Here is a 12,193-nt window from a genome sequence, read left to right as displayed (position 1 = left end):
ACTGAGAAACAATAGCTCAGCACACTGAAAACAGCAGGAAGCAGGATAGCGCACTAGCTCTATATTAACATAAAACTTCTATACCCCACCACCTCAAAAGTTTACTAATTAGTACAGAAATCATCCGTTAATTGTTAAAAACAAACCAAATTAAATGTAAAAATGAGTTGTACAGTGGCTGGGTATATCAAGACTTACCATCATTGGGAGGTATCCAAGAAGCAAACAGTAGGGTTTTTTGTACTAAACAAACAAGACCTTCCCTGTAAATTACTGCATTTGCGGTCTTTGCTCTAAGCCGAGCTAAGCATGTTTATATGCAAAATAATAAGCATCGTTGCATCATCATTCAGCTGTTTGTGCATGTGTGTGGGGGTACTGTCATGCTCATGTCTTGTGAGTTAGTAAAATGAGTCTTATTACTGCATAACTGTAGTACCCTACTTAACCATAGAGTGCAAAAACCTCAGGGGAGTACAGTCCATTCTTTCTTTTCCATTGGGCTACTGACTGGGAGAGAGAGCAGCTTAAAAATAGATATTTCACTGCCAAACTGCCTATTTCAGGTCCTGACAGGAAGTAGGTCAAAGATATCCGCAAGTGAAAAGCTTCATTGTAGTAGCTATTTAAATCATACCAGAGTAAGATTACCTCAAATATATGTGTGCAGCATTTCAATACTTCCACTTGTCCAGTCTTTTTTTTATTTAGAGCCAGCTCCAAATACATTGATGTTTTATGCATGCAGTGCTAATGCAGAGGTTACCTGTAGCATGTTGAAGCCTCTGCTTGTGGATGTGGGTTAAATCTCCAGGGTGAGATCTAATCAGAGTTATTATAGTTTTGTATTTTCTAATCAGTTTTTTCATTTTAATTTCATTGTAACTTTCTGTCTTTAAGTCAGTTTAGTTTCAGTTAATTTCCAGAGCATGTTAACTCATTTCAGCTTAATTTTTGTTTGAAAATGTTTAGCCTTAGTTTACTTTTTGATTCATTTTGAGTGTTAGTTTTAGTATTTTTAATTATTATTGTTTGGAGGGTATATGTCAGAGGCAATGTTTAGGAAAATCAGTACAGTATTACAATAAAAAAAAAAAAAGAACTGTTGAAAGCTGTTGGCTCACAGTCCTAGACACACCAAGAGTCTCAATACACATTCATGAATGCCCCAAATATTAAACCTTCCTCTAAATTCTTATTTTATTTTAGTTCATTAGAGTATTTTTTTTTTCTAGTGTTTTCTAACAGTTCCTTGCTATAATGGTAAATTACAGTCATTGCATAACCATTCCTTTTCAAATTTAGCATCAAATGAAGTGGTTTAGATAATCTTGTCTGATAATACTTAAAGTATCCTGCAGTTGTTTAAGGGTTTAGGTGCATCTAAAGGTTTTAGATATATAATCGATTTTTTTGTTTTGTGAGGTAACAGTATAACAGATCAGGAACAACACAAATGGTCACATATTCAGGATGCGGAGCAGTGTGTATGTTGAAATTATAACAAAACCACAGGCCCATGCCATTTTCTGCACCTGCTCTGAGAGTTTACTCCAACATAAAGATTTTTGTTTGTGAGAATATGAAGCAGTTTTAAAGCATTCATTGCATATTTTATTGCCAGTGTGAGACTGGGTTGTAACATAGTTTACAAAATTACCTTTTCATTGATTTTCATTGCTTTTTGCATCAGACTGATTTCTGCGTATAGTACACATGTTGGATTTTCTGTGAAATTGTTGTGCATATGCATGTTTCACAGTGCCTTGCCTCATTGCCTCTCTTTCGGTGCGCTACAGTGTCAACAGAATACAACACTTGCTAATGTCTGCTTGGAAACGGAGTTCACTAACACAACAAATAACTGCATCTCAGTTCAACACAGACTCCAACACAAACTCAGCATGTGGATGAAAACAAAAATTTGTATTGGGCCAGCTACAGTATTAGCCAGGAAGCAAGCTAACATCAACAAGCTAGCTGTTACATGCAGAATCAAGAAATTCATCCAGTTTACTTTTTCCATTCAAATCAAGTGATCTGCAACAGCATTTCTCCAGTGTTTCTGAAGATCTGAAGTTTTTCTTTGGACTGTGGCCTGTATTTACTCATTTTCAATCCAATTCTTGTATCTGACCATTTCAAGAGGAATGAACCTCAAAAGGCTGCTACTCAAGCGGGTGAACCAATGTTGTGTCTACACAAAAGAGACAACTTGGCAAAGAACAAGTTTTAAATTGTGTCTTTTGGTACAAAGATATAATTTAGTCCCCTTTAGTTGAAATTATGAAAAACAACAAACATAATAAAGTTTGACAGTCAAAAATTTACATTTTGGCACCAAAAAGATGATTTCCAAGGAGCTGTTAGCCAGTCAAACATTGAGTTGTCAAACATTTTGACAAAACTGGATGTGGTGAACAAAATAACAAGTGTCATGGCTATAAAACTATATATAGATAAACAATATCTTACGTTTTTTGAAGTTTCATTAGAAATGGTCTCATTGCAATGGTGGCTGTCATGAAGCCATTTGTTACAGGAAAAAACACAGGAAGAAAAGGCCAAAGTTTGACACGAGAACCGGACTGAAAATCAGTGGCAAGAGGTGTTATGGACTAATGAATCAAAATGTAAAAGTTTTTGGTTAAACCTCATCAGTATGGTCAGGAGAAAGGTTCAGCAGTGAGAGTCTGCAGCCATCTGTAAAACACGGTGGAGGCTCTGTCATGGTTTGGATCTCCAGTGGTGTTCGAGATTTTGTCAAAATTGATGGAACTATGGACGCAGTGAAGAGCCATCAGACTTTGATCCATCATGCAATAATCATGCAATACCACCATTTGGAAAGCAACTGACAGGCAACAGCTTGATTTCTCTGTATAATAATGATCCCAAACATACTGTCAGTGCAGTAAAAGAATACCGAAAATGAAAAACACACAATGGAACGCTATCAGTCATGGGCTGTCCTCGCCAAAGCCTAGATCTCAACATTACTGAAGCAGTGTGGGATCATCTTGACAGAGAACAGAACAAAAAGGCTTTGAATGTGCCTCAATAAGCCTGGAAAACTATTCCTGAAGACTATTTAAGAAATTACAATGAAAGCTTCCCTGAGAGAGTTCACCCTGTGTTGGAGAATAAAGGTGGTCAGTTACTAATTTTTATGCTGGTTAGAAATTCTATTTGTGCCATACATACTGTATGTCCACAGATGTTTGCACGTGTTTTAATACATTAGATGTTGTCAGCCATCCCCATGTCTAAATGCTCCTTTAACTCCAGTACATATAGTATTACTCTTCTCCCAGGCTATACAACTAAGTATAATGTCAAGACATCCATAAAAAGCAGGATTTTTGAGGTTGAAAGAAATTAGAATAAAGCTGTAATTTAGACAATCTACCTAATCTAACAGAAATATTCCTTAAAATAAATAAATAAATGAACAAATAATCAAACATGTACAGTACTGCCTAACTGTGGAAGTAAAGGAAGTCGGACATGTAAATAGCACTGATGATTTGGAGGGTTAACATACCTGCTACCTCTTGGTCAGTCGCAGATCTATAGTTGGGTTAATAATGAACATTAGCACAGGAAAGATGAAGGAAGAGGGTTTTATAGTTTTCAGTAACAGTGTGGGTGTCCCCATATCGCAGAGGCAGAAAAAATAGGTTGAGGACACAGAAAATGGATAAAATGTAAGCCAAGAGAATGAGGTTAGTCATTGATATGTTTCTGTATGATCTGGATTAGTGGTTATGAAAAAGTCCTTACGCTAAGCATAATGTCTATAGTGAGACTGAGATTATTTTTTGAGGAATTAAAATATTTGATTTTGGGGACACCCTGAACACAGTATGCACCACCAGTTTATTTGAACGGCAGTGAAACCATGCTTTACATGAATAGTGCTAATGAAAAGCTCCACAGGACTAGAACAAAATAGTTTTGGGGGCAGTGATATTAAAGGGCAAAAAACAGCATCATGTTCCAAGAAAATGGGAGGTTTTTTTTTCTTGAAGGCCACTTGCAACGTTCTTGAGACATGACTAAAATATGTGCCCTTATATCAGTACACTGAACAATGTCCCCTTCTCATGACTGTGACACAAAGAGCAGCATCTGTTACGCCATACTGACACATTACAAAGAGTTTGCTGCTCAGACACGAATAATGAGACATACAATGATTGTTCTGTTTTATCTCATGAGGCCATCTGTCAGTCATGTTTAGAGTTAGTACAGCTACACTTACACAGAGTACATAGTTTGTCAGATTGCTTTACTCTACCGTATATTATCCTGAAATCTGTAAATAGACGCCATAAAACTGATTCCATGAACACAAGCAGAGGTGTTCTGCTCATACCGAAGACAGATGTGTTACTCTCTAAACACTGACCTTAACTACAACTCCAATGGGAATAAAAGGGATCCTAATAGCACACTACTTGTAAACCCTCCGTGGTCAATGAGTACCTTGCAATTTCTTGTTGAGCAGCTATCAGAACAGAGTAAACAGACTTGGTATGCTGATGGCTAGACAGATAGCTTTATAGTAAAGGGCTGAGTGATCTACTAATCCAGTAATGCGTTATTACAGACTGCACTGGAAGTATGGGGAACAAAAGTCAAAGAATTGGCATTTGAACACTTATGAATACTGTACACTGTAATGTATTGTTTAATACATTATTACAAACTAGAAATGTGTTTGTTTTTTTCAAACAGGTTTAAGTATACGTTTCTAATTTGGGTGTTTATGTCTGTGCATAGAGTTGTGTGGTTCAGTTGGCTGACAAGTGAACTCATTCTTTAAACAACTGTAAGATATTTTAACCAGACCACGAGGAAGGACAAGGAAGTTATAACATCTAAATTGCCCAGTCAGAGCTGCTTCACGGAGCTTTGACCTGATAAAGATACGGGGCGGAACTTGAGGTTACAGAGGGGTCAGCAGGATAAGTCCAACCACAGACAGGTGATAAATTATAAGAAAAGCCTGGGCACTTCACTCCTACAGTCAGAGGACTTGTGTTGGTGTAGGGGGAATGATTTTGTTCTAAGAGTTCAGGTTATTGCAAATCAATTCAAAATTGTTCTGAATAATCACTTTTAAAATATGTCTACCCAGATGGAAAATGTTTCTGGGAGTATGACAACGTGTCCATCCACAGACCACAAGGGGAAACTGAATGGCTAGATTAGCATAAACACATGGTCGCAATAATAGTTGGAAAAATGTGTATTTTGAGAATCATAAAAAGAAATATGGTATACTTTTACTATACACTTAATATATATATTGAATATATTAATACCAATATCAGAATTTACTGTTATCTTCGAAAATTTTATGATCTCAGTCTCAATTGAATAGTGAAAATCTGTGTGGACAACTTGTGTGTGTGGTAAGGTTTCCATGCTTTACCATTGAATTGAGTGTTGGGTAAGGGTTAGAAGTCATGCTTATGTCAAGCAAAGCCATCCCTCAACTCCCCCTCCTGATTCTTCCCACTCTCAGGTTAGACTCAGACTAGGGCCACTGTTGCTCAGGTGGAAGAGCAACTCATTTACCAATTGGAAAGCCAGTCTCTGGTTTCTGGCTTCTCCCATCCTATGTCAAAGTATCCTTGGGGAAGATACTGAACCCCAAGTTGCTCCTGTGTGTGTGTGTGTGTGTGTGTGTGTGTGTGTGTGTGTGTAATAAGATTTGCAGTAGGAAGTACTTTGAGTGCTTGACTTAAGAAGAAAGGTGCTATAATAACGCCAGTCCATTTTCCAGACTGTCCTACTTTAGCAGATAGATGTCGCAGATGATTTCTCATTTCAATGTGAGGAAACTGATATGAGGAACAAGTGTTTTTGCGCAAGTTGCGGTTATGCATTTTACAGCATAGTTGACTGAAAATTGTTAGAAAGTTATTCTCACAAAATTAACAAAGTTCAGTCCTCAGCTGTTCACTTTATCACCTCATCCTTTCTTTTCCACCAACAAATGTAAATTATTCATGATCATGAGTGATCCCGGCACTCACAAGGAATCATGTTTCCAGTCCTACAACCCAACACCAGCAAGCTGATACACTGTTCACAATACTTTAACTCACACAACACAAGGAGTCACTTTACGGCTGATGCATTCCTTCACACACACACACACACACACACACACAGCTTTTACAGTGCATGTGGGTGTGTGATAGAATAGATGCAAAGTGTTATAGCGGTTGCCAGTGCGTGTTTATTGTGACAGAAGATGAAAAACACAGCTGACTCATTCAATAGAAAACTAAGCCCAACAAGACAGAACTGCACATGAAAAAATGATATACTAATGACAGTTTATAGTATGCTGACAAATTAAAGATAAAAAAAACAACATACCGGGTTGCTAGTGTAGTTTCACTGTGCTTTGCCATTCTACATTCTATGCTATATTAAGTCTTTGGGGAACATGGATTACCTTTTTTTTTCAACAGATATTTCCAACTTGGGCATAGCGAGCTCAGTCTAACCTTATGGACCAAAATTGTTGAATGACCTCTCTGCCCATGGTAGGACGGCTTCCTCACTGCCTGTTTTGAAATATGTCTTAAAATTAGATCAAAGTGTTCTTACCTTCTATTTATTTATTTTAGTGTTTTATTGATTAGCTTTGTGTTGTTTTCTAAATGGCTTGGGAAAAAAGCAGCTGAACTTATTTAAGCTATGTGACACCCTTTTACCTCTCATCAGCACTTTGTCAAACTGTGTCAACTTTGTCAAGCTTTAATGACACTTTGTTTCTTGTGGATGCAGTATTGTCATCATAAAAGACACCACTCCAATGATGATAGAAATGTTTTATCGCAGGTTACAGAAACCCAGACTTTACCATTAAAATGTTCCCCACATTCGGACACTCTCATTACACAGGTTAACATTTTTCCTTTAATTTGTCACCCGTCCGCGTATACTTCATCCAGTAAGCACACAAAGACAGTCCCTGTATTAAAAGCTGACAGCATTCTGTAAAGTTTATGAGGCAGTAGCACCAGTGAGGAGAGTTACTTTGTGCTCCCTGTGTCTTTAAATCCCTTTGCCTTTCACATAGGCCAGCCACTCACAATAACCCACTCAAATCAAATCAAAAATCCCCAAGGAGTATGCTCTGGGATGGGGGAGTGCCCCATCTCTTTTTTTCGGGGATGGCTACCGGCTGAGTGTAATAAAGGCCTTTGTTATGCTGCCCTGCTGCAAATCTGTGTTGTTAAAGCTCGCATGGCAAAGAGCAAGTGGCCAAAATTGAATGTCACAGAAATGTTTAATCGGTCACACTGATTAATTACTGACTACGGCAGCATTCAAGCCAAAGAACAAGACTGAAATGTAAAAATGATCACATGAGGCTATTCGCTTTGTTTTCGTCAAAGTGATCCGAGATATGTTTTAAGCCTGACTCTGTCTTACCTGGAGCAGGACAATAAAGATAAGGATGGAAATGTCTTGAGTTTTGGTTTTATAGAGCTTGTGTGCAGGTAGACACACAGGTTTAACAGGTGCACAGCTGCTTGGATACTGCATACAATGTCCTAACAACAGTACATTTAAAGTGACAGCAGAGTGAGTGCAGATTGTTTTAGTCTTAAAGTGCACCGTTGGGAAGTAAGCCTTTTAAGTTAGTAACAGTTAATGAGTTGCTGTCTTGCCGTATTTTTTTAAGAAAGAAAGAATCTATCAGCCCACTTACGTCTTTTACTCCAGTTTCTGATTTTGAAGTTAAGTTGTCCTTCTTCACAAAATCGGGCCACTTTCACTGGTAGTAATACAGCAGTCCTTCAGGCTCTGGACTTCCATAGCATTAGGCACTAGTGTAAATCTGTTATAGTCCCAGTGGTCTGGTTTAAGGCAGGGAAGACTCCAACAACTTCACTGTGTGGGTAAGAACCCACCACTAGATCAAGCATGGTGCCTTTTCAAATGACTACTACTGGTGTGGGACTAGTAAACTGTGGAAAGCCTGGAATGGATTTCGGAGTGGACCGTGTTTCATAATTTACTCAGATTTTGATTTACATAAGTTAAAACTAAAAAGACACAATGGGCTTTTTATATACTTCAACCTTTAAAGGCATAAGCCTCCGTAAGCTGGCGTCTTTACTAATGCTTTCTCCAGTAAGACATATCTGTTTCTATTTTTCTTTATCTGCACAAAATGTTAACTGTAGTATACTGGACACTGTAACAGTCATCAACGTTTCTGGTAATGTATAAGAAACAGGCTCCTCTAAATCAAGGCTCCCTGGTTACCTGGAAACTAATTTTGAACTATTTACTATATGTCAGTACTGCTCAGCTATCTCCAAAAATATAAAATTGCCATTATTTAATTGAGATACAAGAAGAAGTTACACCAACAGCTACCTAAAACATTTAAACTTCCTGATTAAACAGCACACTCTCTCTGTGATCACTTGCTTTAGAAACGTTGCCCTCCTCCTGCTGTCTGTCACAGCCGTGGTTTCCCTCCCACTCCTCCCTCAGTGACAGTTTGTGTAGCAGCAACAGCCATCAGCCTGAAATGCACCTTACAATTTAAACCAGCCCACCAATCACCAGCCTCTTAGGCAGTAACAGTGGCTAGTAACATTTGCACAACAAAAGAGAAATCTGATTCATCACTCCCCCCGCCTTCACTCCCTTTCCCTACTACTGTGACTCCTCCTCTTCTGCCTTTGTGTTCAAACTCAAAATCCCCTTCTACCCCTGTGACCCTCCTCCTCCTCCTCTGCACTAATCTCCTTGTGCCCCACTGGATTGACTGCTTCACCTCTCGCTACACTGTGACTCCCCCGCCCCGCACCCCTCACGACGCATCGCTGACTGGCCTCATTTTTGCAGGACCTCCTCCTCCTCCTCATCTGCCATGCTCGGATGAAGCATGTGTAACAGCCACAGGCACAAGGTGTAATGTTGGCATTGAAAAGGCAATAACAGGAGCAGGATCCTCAACAGGAAATTAGCTTTGGTGCAGGTGTCGATGTATGCTGATTAGAATAACGTTTGCAGATAAATATCACTCATGAGATTTTTCAATCATGCCTACAATAACAGCATGTAGCGTTCTGAAAGAGAATAGATTTGATCTCCCATTTTCCACTGTGCTTAGTGCTTAAATGTACTGGTCACATTACAACTAAAAGGGCCCTCTTTATAGGTACTTAAAAGCCCCCTCACACACACACACTCAATATATAAGGCTCCCATGGGGTTTGGGGGCCACCAATATAGAGTTTAGCCTTGGAGTCGCTTTGTATTTCAAAGTGTGTTTCTATAGCAACTGTGGACAAGTGGACCCCCCTTTATTTTGAACACCATTAAATACCCCACCCCCGTCTTGAGTTTAGTGGGGTTTCCCCCCGCACACACACACACACACGCCAACAGACGAGGCTGTGTATAGCTCTAGTTTAATTGGTAATGAAAGCTCAGGGAAGAAGAGCTTTCAACAACCTTTTTAATCATTTTAAGTTTTTTATGACTGAGAAACAGTAAAACATGTTTCAATCATTTGCAACAGGTGCACTAAGGATTTGATGCATAAATGTACTTCTTGGGAATAGTTTTTAAGTATCAGAGAAAATAAAGCAGATCAAAGACTTAAAGAAATCCTAAGTGCACAATAAAGGGAATGTAAAATATCACATTTTTGGCTTCCACTTCCACACTTCCAACAAAGGTTTTGGGATTCTGACTTGGAAATCATCGCTCACTTGGTGCATCAGGTTCTTTTAAAGATCCTCTTCATGAGTCTGAATACAGCGTTGTCCCTGATAGCTTTGGAAGTTCTCTCCCACAGGGTGTCCTCCTTCCACATACCCCGACCCTTCCTCTCAGCTTTCACCTCTGCCCTGTGCAGTCGTCTGTGGAGACGCCAGTAGAGGCGCGAGTCAGGGAGGACACCAGCTACGGGGGCAGTGCGAGCCAGTCCGAGCCTGAGTACCTCTTCGTTCATACAGTAGCTCCTCAATGACCCCTTCTGGAGAGATGGGAGAAGACAGGGAAATATCACTTTATAACTTGAAATTAATTATTCACTTTTCCACATAAAGTTTGCCTTACCCTGCTTTGAGACACCAAACAATACAATATGTCGTCCTCTCGGCTGATAAGCTTCAACCACACCATTTGGGAAGGGGCCACATTCTTCTCCAGCCATAGTTTCCCCTCTGGTGTCAGCTCCACTCCTGCAAGATGGACCAGCAGCAGGGATGTAGATACATCTGAAAAGAAGAAAGACAAAGCCTTTACCTGACATTTTATGTATTCTGTTTAGAATATGAATTTTGAGCAAGGCCTGAAACTGTATTTTTTTTAGTAGTGTGAGCATAATGTAACAGTTTAGTGGTGTCACTACTGAAATGCTGCATTTTACATTTAACAATAAAGAAAAAAAATTGTTGTTAGATGCAAAGACAAATTGAACCCTCTCTATACTAAATGACTGATCAGGTTTGAAATCTTGAGTCAGGTGGGGCAAACGTGTTATCTGTGTCCTTTGTGAAGTAGCTGATGCTGCACCTTATGATTTCATTGCTCAGTGACTACTGTGACCTGATATAGTAGCTAACAGGCTTACCTGCCACTTTCAGTCATGGCAATTTAATAAAATATATCCGACTTTGCAAAGTAAAAACACCACAATTATATTATGGCGCAAAAAGATTCAATAATTACGCTGCTAAGCCATAGATTAGTGGCTCTGAATCGTATAGACCATGTATTTCTGGTGTGATAGTGCACATGCTTTCATGATCTCCTCTCTCCCGTATTACCCTTATACTTTGAAAGTAATGGAGAGATAACAGGCAGATAAATTGGAACATGCTCCACTTTAAATCCTTTCTCTGTGATGGAATGGACTTTCCCACGAAGGCTGACGTTCCTCTCAATAAAGCGTGCGGGGATGTCACACGCAGCTTGAAATTTTGTGATCTACAGAGGTGGAACAAGACAACTGAATGACTCATTCTAGAAAAACACTGAAAAAATGACATCTTATGTAGTAGGATGTCGAATTGAGAGAGCAAATTGAGATAGCACACAGTGGACACCTATCAGCAGGGTGAATGTGCAACTGAACATTTGAGGGTCTTTCTCCCTTACCAGTTTGATACTCCTTGCTATGACAATTACACCAGCAATGGCCAGTCCAGTGCTTATATTCTGGGGGAGACAAGAGAATAGTAATGGGATGAGAGTGATGTTACCAACCAGGCTAAAGTGCTGGTCGCTGATAATGCACATGAGCACTATACTTTGCTGGAGACAACTAGAGAAAGGACATCTGGTCAGCGCCATGAAGGCTTTTGCATGAGACCACAGTCCTTCCTTTCAACATATAGGCTACCAACAAGTGAAAGATTAAATGCAGATGTAGGCTGACAGTGAAGTAACCATGCTGTCTGTACATCGCAGTTTTCAAACAAAGGAGACTCCTACCCGCACGAGCGTTAAATTATCATCTGCGAACTGAGATATTAAAGTCACGATGTTATGAGACACCGGGGTTTCTTCCTTTCTTTGTTGTCTGTCCCTCATTCCCTCCTCACTTTCTGTTTCTCTGGAAGTCTGCGGCATGTTGTTGACATTTTCTCGACGCATCCTAAGCCCCGCCCACTCTGGGGAGGGACGCTTCATCAGTGAAGGCTCGTGCGGAGGCTCCGCCTTGTGGTCTGCTGTGGAAATGACAGGAAGGTGTGCACGTCCAATGCGTCTGAAAGCATCAAGTTCACAGCCCGTGTGACATAAAAAGCACCAAAATAACCAGCCCGGTGGATGGCGAAGCTGTTTACTTAGCGCTGCAATAACGTTGAGGAGGGGGTAGAGAAAAAGTTGTCCATGCAAAAATGCAGCTGAGGTTCACATTATTGAACACCGCTGGGATCAGTGACGTATCCATCTTTGTCTACACAGTTTGACCTAGATTTCTTCATTATTTAAAATATTCCCTTGAATTTATCTGTTTATGTCTGTTTTTGTTGTTGTTAGATTAAAAAAAAAAAGTATGAAGATTTAACTCGTGATTGATGCCTTTTCTATTTTGAGACTGCAATACAGCTGTTCTGAAATGCACACATAAATGTAAACTGCGGTAACATATTTGCAGATTCATCTAGAACAAAGGAGTTTTATTTGATTA

The 12,193-nt window shown here is 39.5% G+C and overlaps 2 protein-coding genes across 3 annotated transcripts in view; both read right to left on the bottom strand.

The window, feature by feature from the left end:
* The window catches only part of plch1 (phospholipase C, eta 1), a 69,987-nt gene extending 61,779 nt beyond the window's left edge, over positions 1-8,208 (bottom strand). Inside the window, exon 1 of the mRNA XM_082503588.1 lies at positions 7,742-8,208. The gene's annotated coding sequence lies outside the window, so the exon portion shown is untranslated. The remainder of the gene's footprint in view (positions 1-7,741) is intronic.
* Positions 8,209-9,445: 1,237 nt separating this feature from the next.
* c18h3orf33 (c18h3orf33 homolog (H. sapiens)) lies at positions 9,446-11,688 on the bottom strand. Of its 2 annotated transcripts, none has more exons than XM_082503649.1 (5): positions 11,494-11,688; positions 11,158-11,217; positions 10,827-10,986; positions 10,114-10,274; positions 9,446-10,027 (listed from the first exon to the last, which is right to left on the bottom strand). In XM_082503649.1, exons 1-5 carry the CDS (start codon positions 11,653-11,655, stop codon positions 9,773-9,775), a joined length of 798 nt encoding a protein of 265 aa, XP_082359775.1. In that variant the 5' UTR covers positions 11,656-11,688; the 3' UTR covers positions 9,446-9,772. The 2 variants fall into 2 exon arrangements, with proteins under 2 accessions (XP_082359775.1, XP_082359774.1); XM_082503648.1 differs by having other exon boundaries at positions 9,446-10,030; positions 11,494-11,685.
* Positions 11,689-12,193: the final 505 nt, after the last annotated feature.

Source organism: Aulonocara stuartgranti (assembly GCF_965226115.1).
Source record: "Aulonocara stuartgranti genome assembly, chromosome: 14".
In the NCBI taxonomy this organism is placed as follows: domain Eukaryota; kingdom Metazoa; phylum Chordata; class Actinopteri; order Cichliformes; family Cichlidae; genus Aulonocara; species Aulonocara stuartgranti.
Note: the sequence above shows the minus strand (reverse complement) of the source record. Positions and strands in the feature narration are given on the sequence as shown.